Consider the following 18,900-nt stretch of genomic DNA (forward strand, 5'->3'; position numbering starts at 1 on the left):
ACACCTCTGCTGTTTTCAATCAAGATCTCAGCGATCACTGCCTCATTGCCTGCATCCGTAATGGGTCTGCAACCAAACGACCACCCCTCATCACTGTCAAACGCTCCCTGAAACATTTTTGCGAGCAGGCCTTTCTAATCGACCTGGCCGAGGTATCCTGGAAAGACATTGACCTCATCCCGTCAGTAGATGATGCCTAGCTATTGTTTTAAAGTGCCTTCCTCACCATCTTAAATAAGCATGCCCCTCTCAAAAAATGTAGAACTAGGGATAGATATAGTCCTTGGTTCACTCCAGACCTGTCTGCCCTTGACCAGCACAAAAACATCCTGTGGTGTTCTGCATTAGCATCGAATAGCCCCCGTGATATGCAACTTTTCAGGGAAGTTAGGAACAAATATACACTGGCAGTTAGAAAAGCTAAGGCAAGCATTTTCAAACAGAAATTTGCATCCTGTAGTACTAACTCAAAAAAGTTCTGGGACACTGTAAAGTCCATGGAGAATAAGAGCAGCTGCCCACTGCTCTGAGGCTAGGAAACACTGTCACCACCGATAAATCCATTGTAATTGAGAATTTCAATAAGCATTTCTCTACGGCTGGCCATGCTTTCCACTTGGCTACCCCTACCCCGGTCAACTGCCCGGCACCCTCCACAGCAACCCGCCAAAGCCCCCGCCATTTCTCCTTTACCCAAATCCAGATAGCTGATGTTCTGAAAGAGCTGCAAAATCTGGACCCCTACAAATCAGCCGGGCTAGACAATCTCGACCCTCTCTTTCTAAAAATATCTGCCAAAATTGTTGCAACCCCTATTACTAGCCTGTTCAACCTCTCTTTCATATTGTCTGAGATTCCCAAAGATAGGAAAGCTGCCGCGGTCATCCCCCTTTTCAAAGGGGTTGACACTCTAGACCCAAACTGATATAGACCTATATCTATCCTACCCTGTCTTTCTAAGGTCTTCGAAAGCCAAGTTATCAAACAGATTACTGACCATTTTGAATCCCACCATACCTTCTCCGCAATGCAATCTGGTTTCAGAGCTGGTCATGGGTGCACCTCAGCCACGCTCAAGGTTCTAAACAACATCATAAACGCCAGTGATAAGAGACATTACTGTGCAGCCGTATTCATCGACCTGGCCAAGGCTTTCGACTCAGTCAATCACAACATTCTTATTGGCAGACTCAACAGCCTTGGTTTCTCAAATGATTGCCTCACCTGGTTTACCAACTACGTCTCTGATAGAGTTCAGTGTGTCAATTCGGAGGGACTGTTGTCCGGTCCTCTGACAGTCTCTATGGGTGTGCAACAGGGTTCAATTCTTGGGCAGACTCTATTTTCTGTATACATCAATGATGTTGCTCTGATTCTCTGATCCACCTCTACGCAGACGACACCATTCTGTATACTTCTGGCCCCTCCTTGGACACTGTGTTAACTAACTTCCAGACAAGCTTCAATGCCATACAACTCTCCTTCCGTGGCCTCCAACTGCTCTTAAATGCAAATAAAACTAAATGCATGCTATTCAATCGATCACTGCCCGCACCTGCCCGCCCGTCCAGCATCACTACTCTGGACGGCTCTGACTTAGAATACGTGGACAACTACAAATACCTGGGTGCCTGTAAACTCTCCTTCCAGACTCACATTAAGCATCTCCAATCCAAAATGAAATCTAGAATCGGCTTCCTATATCGCGACAAAGCATCCTTCACTCATGCTGCCAAACATACCCTCGTAAAACTGACCATCCTACCGATCCTTGACTTCGGTGATGTCGTCTATAAAATAGCCTCCAACACTCTACTCAACAAACTGGATGCAATCTATCACAGTGCCATCCGTTTTGTCACCAAAGCCCCATACACTACCCACCATTGCGACCTGTACGTTCTCGTTGGTTTGCCCTCGCTTCATATTCGTCGGCAAATCCACTGGCTACAGGTTATCTACAAGTCTCTGCTAGGTAAACCCCCGCATTATCTCAGCTCATTGGTCACCATAGCAGCACCCACTCATAGCAAGCGCTCCAGCAGATATATCTCACTGGTCAGCCCCAAAGCCAATTCCTCCTTTGGTCGTGTTTCTTCCAGTTCTCTGCTGCCCATGACTGGAACGAATTGGAGACTCACATCTCCCTCACTAGCTTTAAGCACCATCTGTCAGAGCAGCTTACAGATCACTGCACCTGTACATTGCCCATCTGTAAACAGCCCATCTACATGTATCTACCTACCTCATCCCCATACTGGTATTTATTTATTTTGCTCCTTTGCACCCCAGTATCACTACCTGCACATTCATCTGCACATTCATCTTCTGCCAATCTACCATTCCAGTGTTTAATTGCTATATTGTAATTACTTCGCTACCATGGCCTATTTATTTCCTTAACTTACCTCATTTGCACTCACTCTATATAGACTTTTTGTTTTCTTTTGTTCTACTGTATTATTGACTGTATGTTTTGTTTATTCCATGTGTAACTCTGTGTTGTTGTATGTGTCGAATTTCTACGCTTTATCTTGGCCAGGTCGCAGTTGCAAATGAGAACTTGTTCTCAACTAGCCTACCTGGTTAAATAAAGGTGAAATTAAAATTAAATTAAAATCAAAATAGTGCTCTGGAGCAGGTTTTATTCAAGGATCTCTCTGTGCTTTGCTCTGTTCATCTTTGCCTCGACCCTGACCTGCCTCCCAGTCCCTGCCACTGAAAAACATCGCCACCGCATGATGCTGCCACCACCATGCTTCCCCGTAGGGATGGTGCCAGGTTTCCTCCAGACGTGACACATGGAATTCAGTCCAAAGAATTCAGTCTTGGTTTCATCACAGAATCTTGTTCCTCATGGTCTGAGAGTCTTTAGACATTTACATTTTTACATTTAAGTCATTTAGCAGACGCTCTTATCCAGAGCGACTTACAAATTGGTGCATTCACCTTATGACATCCAGTGGAACAGTCACTTTACAATAGTGCATCTAAATCTTAAAGGGGGGGGGAATACTTATCCTATCCTAGGTATTCCTTAAAGAGGTGGGGTTTCAGGTGTCTCCGGAAGGTGGTGATTGACTCCGCTGTCCTGGCGTCGTGAGGGAGTTTGTTCCACCATTGGGGGGCCAGAGCAGCGAACAGTTTTGACTGGGCTGAGCGGGAGCTGTACTTCCTCAGTGGTAGGGAGGCGAGCAGGCCAGAGGTGGATGAACGCAGTGCCCTTGTTTGGGTGTAGGGCCTGATCAGAGCCTGGAGGTACTGAGGTGCCGTTCCCCTCACAGCTCCGTAGGCAAGCACCATGGTCTTGTAGCGGATGCGAGCTTCAACTGGAAGCCAGTGGAGAGAACGGAGGAGCGGGGTGACGTGAGAGAACTTGGGAAGGTTGAACACCAGACGGGCTGCGGCGTTCTGGATGAGTTGAAGGGGTTTAATGGCACAGGCAGAGAGCCCAGCCAACAGCGAGTTGCAGTAATCCAGACGGGAGATGACAAGTGCCTGGATTAGGACCTGCGCCGCTTCCTGTGTGAGGCAGGGTCGTACTCTGCGGATGTTGTAGAGCATGAACCTACAGGAACGGGCCACCGCCTTGATGTTGGTTGAGAACGACAGGGTGTTGTCCAGGATCACACCAAGGTTCTTATCGCTCTGGGAGGAGGACACAATGGAGTTGTCAACCGTGATGGCGAGATCATGGAACGGGCAGTCCTTCCCCGGGAGGAAGAGCAGCTCCGTCTTGCCGAGGTTCAGCTTGAGGTGGTGATCCGTCATCCACACTGATATGTCTGCCAGACATGCAGAGATTCGATTCGCCACCTGGTCATCAGAAGGGGGAAAGGAGAAGATTAGTTGTGTGTAGTCTGCATAGCAATGATAGGAGAGACCATGTGAGGTTATGACAGAGCCAAGTGACTTGGTGTATAGCGAGAATAGGAGAGGGCCTAGAACAGAGCCCTGGGGGACACCAGTGGTGAGAGCGCGTGGTGAGGAGACAGATTCTCGCCACGCCACCTGGTAGGAGCGACCTGTCAGGTAGACGCAATCCAAGCGTGGGCCGCGCCGGAGATGCCCAACTCGGAGAGGGTGGAGAGGAGGATCTGATGGTTCACAGTATCGAAGGCAGCCGAAAGATCTAGAAGGATGAGAGCAGAGGAGAGAGAGTTAGCTTTAGCAGTGCGGAGCGCCTCCGTGATACAGAGGAGAGCAGTCTCAGTTGAATGACTAGTCTTGAAACCTGACTGATTTGGATCAAGAAGGTCATTCAGAGAGAGATAGCGGGAGAGGTGGCCAAGGACGGCACGTTCAAGAGTTTTGGAGAGAAAAGAAAGAAGGGATACTGGTCTGTAATTGTTGACATCGGAGGGATGGATCGAGTGTAGGTTTTTTCAGAAGGGGTGCAACTCTCGCTCTCTTGAAGACGGAAGGGACGTAGCCAGCGGTCAGTGATGAGTTGATGAGCGAGGTGTCAGTAAAAGGCTGTCATGTGCCTTTTACTGAGGAGTGGCTTCCGTCTGGCCACTCTACAATAAAAGCCTGATTGGTGGAGTGCTTCAGAGATGGTTGTCCTTCTGGAAGGTTATCCTATCTCCATAGAGGAACTCTGAGCTCTTTCAGAGTGACCATCGGGTTCTTGGTCACCTCCCGGACCAAGGTCCTTCTCCCCTAATTGCTCAGTTTGGCCAGGCAGCCAGCTCTTGGAAGATTCTTAGTGGTTCCAAGCTTCTTCCATTTAAGAATGATGGAGACCACTGTGTTTTTGGAGACCTTCAATGTTGCAGACTTTTTTTGATACCCTTCCCCAGATCTGTGCCTCAACACAATGCTGTCTCAGAGCTCTACAGACAATTCCTTCGACCTCATAGCTTGGTTTTTGTTCTGACATGCACAGTCAACTGTGGGACCTTATATAGACAAGTATGTTCCTTTCCAAATAATGTCCAATCAATTTAATTTACCACAGGTGGACTGTTGTAGAAACATCTCAAGGATGATCAATGGAAACAGAATGCACCTGAGCTCAATTTCGAATCTCATAGCAAATGGTCTGAATACTTATATAAAAAAGCTATTTCTATTTTCGCTTTGTCATTGCAGGGTATTGTATGTAGAATGTTGAGATGTTTAAAAAAAATCAATTTTAGAATAAGGATGTAACATAAGAAAATGAAGAAAAAGTCCAGGGTTGATAATACTTTCCGAAGGCACTGTATGTGCAGGTGTGTTGTTTCTAACACTCTCTGTGCACGGTCTGTGCTGCATGCATGTTAGACTGTGAGACACGCGTTTGAGAGTTCCAGTAATCAGCGCTCCACTCAGATAAGGCATGTCAGAGGATGAAAGAGATAGGGGACCCAGAGAAATAAGATCAAACCGCCTCTCCTCCTCTTCTCTCCGCCTCTCTCGCTCCCTCTCTTTCTATCTCTCTCTCTAGCACTAGGAAGCGAGATGAATAGGGAAGTGGGCTGGGCTAGGCTAGGAGAATATGCTGTTTACTCTGAAGAAAGACCTCTTCATTAAAGCTGAACCTACCAGACTGTTGAGCGATATTAGTGCTCACTGTTCAATGCTATAAAGTACCACCTTTCCTAAATGATTCTAATCGATCAAACTTGGTGCGAGCCAAACACATTAGATCCCTCCATTTATATCTTATCCTTCTACTTCTAAGGTTTCCATTGGTTATCGTCTAAGGAGAGTTAACCTCATGTGATTTGAATAATATTGAATGTTTTCTATTCTTAAAATCATCCATATAGACAGAGCATCCTTGCTGCCTCTCAGGATTGCATTGAAATGAAAGAAGTGTAAATCGATTTAACTCTTATTGTGGCATGATGCTATTGTTTACCATTCCAAGGTTGGTGCTCAAGCATATGATTGATCATCAGACGCTACTTTAATGAGGTGTCTCAAATTCACATTGATTGATGATCTGATTGAGTAAAGTCATTAATCTGTCGGAAGTCGGTTCATATCACGACAGATCAAATTGAGAATCGAGGGCAGACAGGCTTATATTAGAAGTGTTTTACTTAGGGGGCTCCCGAGTGGCGCAGCATCTCTGTGCTAGTGGCATCACTACAGACACCCTGGTTCGAATCCAGGCTGTATCACAACCAGCTGTGATTGGGAGTCCCATAGGGTGGCCCACAATTGGCCCAGCATCGCCCGGGTTTGGCTGGTGTAGGCCGTCATTGTAAATAAGAATTTGTTCTTAACTGACTTGCCTAGTTAAATACAAGTTAAATAAATAGTGACTGACTGTTAGTCACCTCATTAACAAATCATTAAAGTCTTCCTTAAACAAGAAGTGCAAGAGGAGATATGAAAATGTGAGAAGTAATACAGATTTTTTTAAATCCACTACAACACTATGGCATTGCTGTGTCACAGCCCCCAGTCCCTTATGTTGTAATAGCTGAGTACCATACTGTAACAACCCCTAGCATTAGGGAGTGCTTGAGTTAGCTCATTTGGGACTGTAGATATCTTTCTCCTTGCCCGATGGTAAGGCGACTGGGGTTCCAATACGACCAGTGCTCATAGCTACACCCACGGTTGGGAAGAACTACCCTCTCCGTCTTCCTCTCCTCTCAATCTAATACCACTACTATCACAGTAAACGCCATCCAACAAAAACAATGCTGAAAAACAATTGTTATTGTTGTTGATGAGTAAATGGTCAAAAAAATAAAATAATGGTAGACATTACCCAACTCTTTGCTTTGTGCTTTTTATTGTACCAATTATCAACACCTTCCCGCTCAGTAGGAGCTAGATCATTTATTGGGAGCAATAAGCTTTAGGCTTTTGAAAGGCTTTGGAATGGTGTGTTGCATAAAGGAATGGATTGGCTCGGGGAAACGAAAAAGGAGAAAGGAATGAAAGCAACTAATTTAGAGCAACAAAGGGCTCAGATATGTATTCTATTCTCCCCCTATCACCGCAGGGCGAAACGCATCCAGTATAGAAGAATGAGAACGGGAGGGAATGGCACACACACACGCACACGCACACACACACACACACACACACACACACACACACACACACACACACACACACACACACACACACACACACACACACACACACACACAGAGTTTTGTTAACGCTAACTGTAAGATTGATCACCTCATTTTGAAGCTTAAAGCCTGGTTTTGGCCTTTACTGGAGTGTGTCATACACCATCCATTGTGAGAGCTAACTCGCTTCAGGATAGGCATGCATATCAAGCTTAAAGAGGCCAACTCACACACATCAGACACGCATACACACATATTGGGCATGAGTGCACATGCATGTGCGCACACACATTTTTACAGCAATTTTTTCCGGCTTCAAGCCATTGCAGATTGAAACGTCTCATTAAGGAATCATGAATCAGCAGAATCCTATATGATTCTATATGTAGGTCTCCTCCCCTGTCTGTGTGAGAATGGTTATGTTGATAGAGACTATTCCACCCTCTGTGTGTGTGTGTGTGTGTGTGTGTGTGTGTGTGTGTGTGTGTGTGTGTGTGTGTGTGTGTGTGTGTGTGTGTGTGTGTGTGTGTGTGTGTGTGTGTGTGTGTGTGTGTGTGTGTGTGTGTGTGTGTGTGTGTGTGTGTGTGTGTGTGTGTGTGTGTGTGTGTGTGTGCCTCCTGTCTCCCCCTGCTATGTGTGTTCTAGGTGGTGTGTGTGGTGCATAACTTCAAAGGCAAGCTGTTGCTCAGTGAAGACCCCCCGCAGGACAACATGCCTAGTGCTCCCATGATGAACATGTCCAGAGTGGAGAGCCCACTGGAGAAGTACATCGCCTCGCAGGTACTCAACCCCATGGCCTATACACTGCACCCTACACCAGGGGTGGGCAACTCCAGTCCTTGGGGGGCTGATTTGTGTCACACTTCTCCCTATCCATAGCAAACATAGCTGATTAAACTAATTCTAAACTGAAAATGTGTTGATTATTGGAGTAAGGTTTGTTAGCTGGGGCTGGGGCAAAATGTATGACACCAATCAGGCCACCGAGGACTGGAGTTGCCCATCTCTGCCCTACACTCTGTGGGCATACCCTATCCCCTACACCCCTCAAACTCAACCCTACGACCATACCCCGTTCAAAGGCACTTAAATATTTTGTCTTGTCCATGGCACACATGCACAATCCATGTTTCAATTGTCTCAAGGCTTACAAATACTTCTTTAACCTGTCTCCTCCCCTTCATATACACTGATTGAAGTGGATTTAATAAGGAATCATAGCTTTCACCTGATCAGTCTGTCATGGAAAAAGCGGTGTTCTTAATGTTTTGTACACTCAGTATAACTTAAACATTCTATGCATACCACTAAACTCCTGTAGGAGACAGACGATGAGGATGCGCCTCCTCAATCGTTCAAAGAGCGCATTCTGGGGTTCTTTCGCTGGATCAGAGGCCGCTTTGGGCACTTCGAGCACCTGCAGAACACAAGGCAATAAACGTATGCACCGGTTTGTGTGAGGGCTCCGAGCCTGCCTGCCAACTCTCTGGAACACACTGGCTCTGGCTGCATCCCAAACGGCACCCTATTCTCTTTCTAGTGCACTACTTGGTCTGTTCAAAAGTATTGCTCTATGTAGAAAATAGGGGTCATTTGGGATGCAGACACTACACAGACAGACTGTGGCTGACCATCTGACCAACTGGGCCTGTTAGACAGGCAGCCAATGGGCCAAAGGAGATTCCAATCAGGCCAAGATGAATTTGATTATTCAGTGTCCATAGTATTTGGCATCTCCTGGTTGAAGTGCTTTCTTTTCCTTCTTTCTCTTTTCTTTTCTGATGAGTTTCTGTTGATATAAACTACATGGCCAAAAGTATGTGGACACCTGCTCATTTAATATCTCATTCCAAAATAATGCTGCTACATCATCTTCCACTCTTCTGGGAAGGCTTTCCACTAGATGTTGGAACATTGATGCGGGGACTTGCTTCCATTCAGCCACAAGAGCATTAGTGAGGTCGGGCACTATTGATGGGTAATCAGGCCTGGCTCGCAGTTGGCTTTCCAATTAATCTCAAAGTTGTTCGATGGGGTTGAGGTCAGGGCTCTGTATAAGCCAGTCAAGTTCTCCTACGCCGATCTCGACAAATAATTTCTGTATGGACCTTGCTTTGTGCCTTCCCCAATCTGTTGCCACAAAGTTGGAAGCACAGAATAGTCTAGAATGTCATTGCTGTAGCTTTGTTATTGTATGCTGTTACGATTTCCCTGCACTGAAACTAAGGATCCTAGGCGGAACCATGAAACACAGACCCAGATTTCTCCTCCACAAAACTTTACAGTTGGCACGATTCATTCGGGAAAGTTGCGTTCTCTTGGCTTCCGCCAAACCCAAATTCGTCCATCGGAGCAGTTGTTCTCATAGATGTTTCCACTTCACAATAACAGCACTTACAGTTGACCAAGGCAGCTCTAGCAGGGCAGAAATTTGACAAACTGACTTGTTGGAAAGGTGGCATCTTATGACGTTGCCACGTTGAAAGTATGGCCCATTCTACTGCCATTGTTTTCCTATGGAGATTGCATGGCTGTGTCCTCAATTTTAAACACCTGTTGGTAACGGGTGTGGCTGAAAATAGTTGAATCCACTCATTTGAAGTTTTGTCTACATTCCTTTGGCCATGTAGTGTATATTCAATCAGCTGCTATGACAGGTTATTGCACTTGAAGAATTAACACACAGAAGCCAACATTAACAGTGTTTATGGGTGTTGATTGAATCCACATCTTCAATTTGTTATGCCATAAAAAAAGGCTAGCAATGTTTCATCATTGCCAATGACACCCTCAGCCGGAAAATAACCTGTTCTAAACATAGCCCCAAGACATCTGACATCAAACTCAGCATGCACAAATGTATGCTAAAGAAAAGAACATCTGCAAATTCTAGTGACTAGCTAGTGAGTAGCGCTATGGATAATGTGATGTGACGTATTAGCAGCCTGTTCAACTACAGCAGTCAGACTGTGGTGGGTTAACTCTTCCACCATCTCTTTACCCAGCAACACTGACAAATAACTGCATTGGTCCCATTTTAAACAAATCACAACTTTTAAGGCTCAATGAAGCCTTCATAAAACCTCTATACGGTGCTAATGAAGACTTTATGAATGCCATATGAAGCCTTTACCAGTTGTAGTTTGCTTCAAAGGAGACCACTGCATCTGACACGGGCTCGTTTGGTTGGTTTCAGATCTGGGCAGGAGCGGACAGGGGTTATATGGCAGTTGAACCACATTATCAAGGTAGCACATAGCTACAGTACATCCCTGCACCCCCCGTATTCACCCACAGCTGCCCCCCCTGTTTCTGCATGCCCACTCCCCGCCATCCTACCCTCTTGCGTTAGTATGGGTCGTTCTAAGGCTCTCACATTAATCTTGAAGTGACACTTTTGGCTACTTTTGAAAGCATACTGTATGACCACTAAAATACAATCGGGTTCCCCCTCTCCCTTGCTTTACTGACAGAGCTTTTTTGAGAAAAGCTGCCTGAAGATGACTCCCTCCCTGCTCATAGGCATACAGTACAGCATCCCTAGTCGTCATTGATAATACTAGAATCTAGAGCAACTAGAATCTAGAGCAACTAGAATAGAGAAACTAGAATCTAGAGCAACTAGAATAGAGCAACTAGAATAGAGCAACTAGAATCTAGAGCAACTAGAATAGAGAAACTAGAATCTAGAGCAACTAGAATAGAGCAACTAGAATAGAGCAACTAGAATCTAGAGCAACTAGAATAGAGCAACTAGAATCTAGAGCAACTAGAATCGAGCAAATAGAATAGAGAAACTAGAATATAGAGCAACTAGGATAGAGCAACTAGAATCTTGAGCAACTATAATCTAGAGCAACTAGAATAGAGCAACTAGAATCTAGAGCAACTAGAATAGAGCAACTAGAATAGAGAAACTAGAATATAGAGCAACTAGAATCTAGAGCAACTAGAATCTAGAGCAACTAGAATAGAGCAACTAGAATAGAGCAACTAGAATCTAGAGCAACTAGGAAAGAGCAACTAGAATCGAGCAAATAGAATAGAGAAACTAGAATATAGAGCAACTAAGATAGAGCAACTAGAATCTTGAGCAACTAGAAAAGTGCAACTAGAATAGAGCAACTAGAATCTAGAGCAACTAGAATAGAGCAACTAGAATAGAGAAACTAGAATCTAGAGCAACTAGAATCTAGAGCAAATAGAATAGAGCAACTAGAATCTAGAGCAACTAGAATATAGCAACTAGAATTTAGAGCGTTCAGCTTCTTAACGACTTACTTAACCCTGCCTCATTTCAAAAGCTTTCATTTCTTGAGATAAAAAAACAAATACTTTTTGTGTAACTTGTCTCACGTAATTGTTTTCTTTCTTTCCTCCTTTTAGAATCACATCACCTTCGCTGAAGTCACATGACGTTGAATCGTCCGTTTTGCAAACCCATTGGACATCAACGCTCTTCACCGTCCAATCAAAAATGTAATAGTCGGGGTGCAACGCTAACTCATTATGTACGGCTACTGTATAAGGTCTGTCTGTGTTGTTGTCTTGTCAGTCCCTGTATCATATCCTATGCCGCAGTCATGTAAAAACTCCTCAATAGCCTGATGGGAAGCTCTTTGCTGTGTTTCTCCATGTGTTTACTGCATTTATTTCATCTATTTTTGGACTTAATCCCTAAATGAGGAAAATTGACCTGATTCAACTTGAATTAACTCGACTTGTCATTATAAGCAGAAATGCTGACACGCTGTGATCCAGATGCCACTTTATACTGTAGAAGAGAGGACTTCATCATGGAAGTGACTGATACCTTTTTTCCACAATGTTGGTCAGATATGTTCTTATTCATTCTGCCATCGCTTCATGTAAATTATATTTCATCATTGGACTCTATTTTGTGTACAATAAGCATTGTTACATTATCAGTATCCTAAATAATGGGAAGCTAGGGAGCATTATTTTTCTCAAATGTAGCCTACTGTATGTTGTGTTGAATTTGTAGATTGAAAAATGTCCCTGTTGCCACATACAGGGACATATATTTCAACCCCAGATTATGAGAAATGCAAACCAATGATGTTGGTTAGAGTTTGATTCATGTTGCTTCACTTTTATTCATGTCGCAGTTCCTAAAGCTGATACGCGTCTCTCTCTCTCTCTCTCTCTCTCTCTCTCTCTCTCTCTCTCTCTCTCTCTCTCTCTCTCTCTCTCTCTTCAGCTCTCTCTCTCTATTCAGCTCTCTCTCTGGTGTGGAAGGGATACAGTGAATGGAGCACAATGTCGCTAATCGTTTAGTAATTACTTTAAGTCTATTGCTGATACATATGAACGCATGTGACAGGGAACTGTGTCACTGTCTCACAGGCCAATATTGAGATTTGTTGTGTTATGGTGAAACGTCATTGTCTTACTATGATTCTCTCAGATATTAATGTATGTAACTGAGGTTCAACAATACCACATCCGTCACTGGTGAAATTTGAAAAGGGTCTTTCGTCCTAAGACACCTCAGAGTATGCAGGAAAAGAAAACTGCACTTTGCGATGCAAGCTGCGATTCGATCGACCAACCCCAGTCAATGCGAAAATAGTTTTAAGAGGAGCAATAACATTCATTTTCTGACTGTTTTGCCCATGAGTAGAGAAGAGAAGAGCATAATATTGATGTCCCCATTATGTTGCCCCTGAAATCTATATTTTTGTAATGATCACTAAAGCACTGAACTATCATGAAGGACACAACAACACAGGAACATGATAACAGCAGCACTTTAAAATCAAGCTTGACTCAGAAACGCAGGCAAGATGGCCGCCCATACCGCTGCTGCTTGGAAAATATACGTAATTATGTCTAGAACATTCAGGATTTGTAAAATCTGCTAACATGTGCATTGCAAGACCTAACGGTTAGTGTTATTATATTCAAATGATGGAAAAAGTGAACTGTATAAAATGTATACATACTGTAGGTCAATATCCTTCTGTCAGACATTATGGCTGTCTATTTTCTTATGGTTGTGCACTGTATGTATGTGTGTGTTTGTTCACAAAAAGTACAGTACATGTGTTAATGGACTAGTATTACTTTAACATAGCTATACCATGTTATACAAGTGCACATGACTATGTTCTGATTTTTTTATACTTTGACTTTAATATTTCCTCTATTTATGTTGTATTACAACCTCTACTACATACTCAGAACTTTTTGTTACACTACAAACTCATACATTTAATTAAACTACATACTCATACACTTGGTTACACTACATACTCATACATTTGGTTACACTACATACTCATACATTTGGTTACACTACATACTCATACATTTGGTTACACTACATACTCATACATTTGGTTAAACTAGACTCATACACTTGGTTACACTAGATACTCATACATTTGGTTACACTACATACTCATACATTTGGTTACACTACATACTCATACATTTGGTTAAACTAGACTCATACACTTGGTTACACTAGATACTCATACATTTGGTTACACTACATACTCATACATTTGGTTACACTAGATACTCATACATTTGGTTACACTAGATACTCATACATTTGATTAAACTACATACTCATACATTTGATTAAACTACACATTCATACCTTTTTGTTAAACTACACATTCATACCTTTTTGTTAAACTACACATTCATACCTTTTTGTTAAACTACATATTCATACCGTTTTGTTAAACTACACATTCATACCTTTTTGTTAAACTACATATTCATACCGTTTTGTTAAACTACACATTCATACCTTTTTGTTAAACTACACATTCATACCTTTTTGTTAAACTACACATTCATACCGTTTTGTTAAACTACACATTCATACCATTTTTTCTAATCTACACATTCATACCTTTTTGTTAAACTTTTGGTCCATAGACAAGACTTTCATGTAACCTAGCTACTGATCTTTTTTTTAAATGACAGGTTTTTCTTCTTGTTCTTCCCTGGTTTGAAGTCAGACTGTTACATTGTCATTATTTAGCATAGTGAATCATTTTGTATGGATGTTGTTGATATTCTGGTCACCCAGTTGTTTTACCAAACTTCTATTTCATTCCTTTGTCTTTTTATCATGACCTTTTACACTGTAGACAAAATTCAATTTACAGTCTTGGAATAAAAAATAATTATATCAAGATTGCTCGCTCCTCCTGTCCATTCACTAACCTACTCTGAATACTAAATATCTTGCTATGTTGCTTGAGTCAAGTTTGTCTGTTGTGAAGGATATGTTGAAAATCATCTCCAAATTGTCCTTCTTCCCTGACATGAGACAGATTGACTGACCGACACTGTAAAAGATGCACAATGTGCAGTAGGGTGACATCACAGTCTGTAGGGGACTCGTTCTGCCGCTGGTTCCTTGACTGACTCTCAGAGTCCTACGGAAGACAGACAAGAAAACAAACAAACAACCATCCATCACAAGAGGGAACAAGCGGCAGAGAGCCATTTATAACAGTCAGTCACCAGAGTAGAGATACATGCTGTAGAACAGAGCATTTCTGAAGCTGTTGTCTGCCTCCCAAACGACACCAAAACCCTTAGGGGATCTGGTCAAAAGTAGTGCACTATATAGGATATAGGCTGCCATTTGTGACACAGCTTTCCTTCATCCTATAGAATCTCCTGGCACACTGATCTGTCTTATCTGTCCCATGTGGGATGTATCAAGTGTCTCGGAGGAGTGCTGATTTATGATCAGTTTAGCCTGTTAGATCATCTTTTAATAACACTACATAGACGTGGAGATCTGATCCTAGATCAGCACTCCTACTCTGAGACATTTGATGCATACAGACATCTACAGGTGCACAGAGGCCACTTCTGAGGGGGTTTCTCTCTGTGATTTACAACAGCATTCCCACCTCGGGTTACAAAAAAACACATGGGAAAGGAATTGGTTTGTTAACTTAGTTGTATCGGAAATACTTAAAGTGCTATAGGAGCGCTTATTCGAAGGAACATACCAGAAAAAAAATATATGATATGTGATGATGTGACAAATACAGTCCATTTCATAGAGAAGAGAAAACAGTCTCTCAGACTTACTATTACTGTCACCATACAATATCCACTCTGAATGAGGAATGATGAGTTTGAAAGACTTCTCTGCATGACTTTGAAGTGCCTCTGTCGTCCTGAATACAATGTCTTCAATTGACAAAATCTCACCCATTCAATCTCTATGCGAACATTCATCCATATGTGAACTTCAAATCTTCAAAGACTTCCCAAGCATATGTGCCGTTTGATCCACTTGATCCACTTTGTGTTGCCATGGAAATTAATTATGTATTGGACCAAATGGATCCTGGGGTTTCTAAAGAACCTATAGAGTTATTACAAACCTATTAGAACGTACTACATAAAGAAAGACATTCATATTCTGGTCTTGAATCGTGTTCACTTGAAGCAATTCTAAATATAACAATGTCCTTGTGATCTTTGTTGCGAGCTGAAAGCACCTGTTTCAATTGAGACTGAAACGTTTTGTAAAGGGTGCTGCTGATAATACTTAATGTTTGACGAGAAAGCCGGAAGAATAGTAGTATTATTACTGTAAAGCAGGATGTCATTATGTTTCCATTCACAGTTATTTACATAGACGAGAGAAATTAAAAAGGTACCAATGTGGTCTTAATTTAGAATTGAGATTTTCCCATGATAATTACGTTCCAATTTTATTTGGAGGTGAAGAATACAGGAGTGGTTGACAGATGGGCAGCTTCTGTTATGCACATGCAACTAGTAAATGATGGTGGCAGCCCAAAACTGGCAGCACTGAGCTGACCTGCCAGTCTGTCAGGATGTGTACACTCTGAGTGGAGTGACAGAGAGTCGCCATGGAGCTGTGGAAATACTCACCCAAGGCCATGTTGATCCTTCACCCCACCGCAAGGATTCTTCTCTGGGCATCTGTCTCCCTTTTCCAACCCCACCTCCACCTCTCTGGTCCCTCCTGGATCCGCTGACCTTCCGTCCATGCTGTTGGCTGTCTCCTTTGCTGTCTTTAGCACAGCCAGAGAGCCCAGTATCTGGAAGATGTGTCTGGGTCTGGCTGCCCCTGGATACACCAGAACCACAATCACTATTATGCAGAAGGCTGGTGAGACTGTGGCTGTCAACTGATGCCCCAGAGAACTTTCTCACTTTCCAGGAGTGGTGTTCTGGTTGACTGACCCGCACCTGTGCTCCGCTGTCCCCGACGGGCTTCCCAAGCAACCCCCAACCCACCGGTCTAGTTCCAGTTCCAGATGTGGTCGGGCTCACATGGTTCACATAGTTCATCCTAGAGGACATACGTCGGCACAGCTCCAGTATCTCACAGCCAGATGCTCTAATTGTGTTTTGGAGGTTTGGCAGGATTCTGGAAGGGAGCCGAGATGGTTCAGGGTTCTGTGCCACCATCGCCCTACACCGCCATGGCACTGCTAGTTCCTCTGCAGACTGCTCTACACACAAAACACACGAAGAGGCTGGGCCCCAATGGGACCTGGTCAGTGGCAGCAGTCGCTGCTTCAGTCTCTGTTGTTTGATGTTTGTTTGTTCAGATTGCGGTGAGGAATATTTTTTGCTTTGAGCAACTTTTCTATTCTTCTGAGGTGGAGGATCGTCGACGCCCGTTTGGGAATGCGTCTGAGCACAGTTGGAATTGGACGTGTTAAATCTCTCCCAGCAGGGGTTATTCTGGAGCTGTCTAGGAGATTTCACTGGGAGAGGAACGAGATTGGCAGTGATCTTCTCCTCTATCTCCATCCCATCCCCCACTTCTTCTACTGCATAGGACCGTGGCCCAGTTATCAAATGGGACGACACTACGATATTCCTCACATCCAAACATCTGCAGTTCAGGTTTAACTCTCTTCTAACCCTCTGGCGTCCGTGAAATTCATTCTCATCTGGGGGAGAAATAAATGACGGGAAAATGTTCATGTTTACAGCTCTAATCTTGTCACACTACTCAGCTGTGGGAGTGTGTTAGGCTACAGCACGAGCCCTCGAACCAACGCATTGAAATCAGCTCATTACAAATGCAAAAGTGATAGAAGACAAAGTGAATAATTTACATGGAGAAAATGCCATCGTTACGGATTTAATGATAAAACAGGATAGGTATGTCTGTTCTCAGCCATACTACAAAGCCTTGACACCAATGTCAGTGATGTTTACCCTCAGCATTTTCGCTGTGTTCAGATCACACACATTCTTTAGGAAACAAATAACATAAAAATAGCATAGGAAAAAAATCCCCTCCAGCAAACAGACCCAAAAGCCAAGAGTGTTACCACCCTTACGGAAAAACCACATGAATTTCACGTGATCTCATGTGAAGTTAATGTGATTAACATTAAGCTACATGTGAAAACAAGATCTCGTGAAATAAATGTGACATGGGGATGGATGCTAAATTTCACCAACATTTGAACATTTTCGCAGATGAAAGTTTTTCAAATGTGAAACTGCAATGTCACATGTAAATCTGCAATTCACATGTGAGATTTACATGTGAGGTGAAAACATGAAAATATAATAAAATGGTATGGGTGTTTCAAGTAAAGTGGTACGCTATTCAGCTAAAATAGCGTAAACATCTTTAATCAATATGATTATACTTGACATGATCACTTAGTGCTGACTTTTCAATATGACCCGACCTGGGACTCACAATCTCTGGATTCAGGGGATGCTGATCTTTTTCCTGCACCACAAACTCCGTAGCATTCTCAGGAGTCATCTACAGATTCATTACCTATACTACATCTCTAAGCAAAAGAGTGCCATCTCCACTGCTATTTTACTAATCAGTTAATCTCACTATTCTCTCATCATTGATTTCAAGCAATTTGAGCATTTTCTGTATAGTTGTCTATCACTATGATAAAAAACAGCATTTAGTCTTCTTAGGTATGATGCTACAAGCTTGGCACACCTGTATTTGGGGAGTTTCTCCTATTCTTCTCTGCAGATCCTCTCAAGCTCTGTCAGGTTGGATGGGGGGCGTTGCTGCACAGCTTTTTCAGGTCACCTGGGATGTTCGATCGGGTTCAAGTCCGGGCTCTGGCTGGGCCACTCAAGGACATTCAGAGACGTACCCCGAAGCCTCTCATGTGCTGTCTTGGCTGTGTGCTCAGTGTCGTTGTCCTGTTGGAAGGTAAACCTTCGCCACAGTCTGAGGTCCTAAGCAGGTTTTCATCAAGGATCTCTGTACTTAGCTTCATTCATACAGTATTTGCCTCGATCCTGACTAGGCTCCCAGTCCCTGTCACTGAAATACATCCCCACAGCATGATGCTGCCACCACCATGCTTCACCGTAGGGATGGTGCCAGGTTTCCTCCAGACGTGATGCTTGGCATTCAGGCCAAAGATGATCTTGTTTCTCACGGTCTGAGAGTCTTTAAGTGCCTTTTGGCAAACTCCAAGCGGGCTGTCATGTGCCTTTTACCGAGGTGTGGCTTCCGTCTGGCCACTCTACCATAAATGCCTGATTGGTGGAGTGCTGCAGAGATGGTTGTCCTTCTGGAAGTTTCTCCCATCTCCACAGAGGAACTCTAGAGCTCTTTCAGAGTGACCATCGGGTTCTTGGTCACTTCCCTGACCAAGGCCCTTCTCCCCCGATTGCTCAGGTTGGCCGGGCAGCAAGCTCTAGGAAGAGCCTTGGTGGTCCCAAACTTCTTCCATTTAAGAATGATGGAGGCCACTGTGTTCTTGAGGGAACTTCAGAAATGTTTTGGTACCTTCCCCAGATCTGTGCCTTGGCACAATCCTGTCTCAGAGCTCTACGGACAATTCCTTTGACCTCATGGCTTTGTTTTTGCTCTGACATACACTGT

The 18,900-nt window shown here is 43.5% G+C and overlaps 2 protein-coding genes across 6 annotated transcripts in view; one reads left to right on the forward strand and one right to left on the reverse strand.

Annotated features, from left to right (window-relative positions):
- plppr5b (phospholipid phosphatase related 5b) overlaps positions 1-14,202 on the forward strand; it is a 112,354-nt gene extending 98,152 nt beyond the window's left edge. For 3 of the 5 annotated variants that reach the window (XM_046292493.1, XM_046292496.1, XM_046292494.1), the window contains 3 exons: positions 7,671-7,805; positions 10,222-10,273; positions 11,412-14,202. In XM_046292493.1, the coding sequence (XP_046148449.1) occupies positions 7,671-7,805; positions 10,222-10,273; positions 11,412-11,431 (207 nt within the window). In that variant the 3' untranslated portion in view covers positions 11,432-14,202. The remainder of the gene's footprint in view (positions 1-7,670; positions 7,806-10,221; positions 10,274-11,411) is intronic. The other 2 variants (XM_046292495.1, XM_046292497.1) reach the window with 1 other exon arrangement.
- On the reverse strand, positions 12,586-17,916 carry LOC123991182. Its single transcript, XM_046292492.1, has 2 exons — positions 15,933-17,916; positions 12,586-14,446 (listed from the first exon to the last, which is right to left on the reverse strand). Exons 1-2 carry the CDS (start codon positions 16,998-17,000, stop codon positions 14,270-14,272), a joined length of 1,245 nt encoding a protein of 414 aa, XP_046148448.1. The 5' UTR covers positions 17,001-17,916; the 3' UTR covers positions 12,586-14,269.
- Between the last annotated feature and the right edge of the window lie 984 nt (positions 17,917-18,900).

Source organism: Oncorhynchus gorbuscha, linkage group LG12 (assembly GCF_021184085.1).
Source record: "Oncorhynchus gorbuscha isolate QuinsamMale2020 ecotype Even-year linkage group LG12, OgorEven_v1.0, whole genome shotgun sequence".
Classification (NCBI taxonomy): Eukaryota; Metazoa; Chordata; class Actinopteri; order Salmoniformes; family Salmonidae; genus Oncorhynchus; species Oncorhynchus gorbuscha.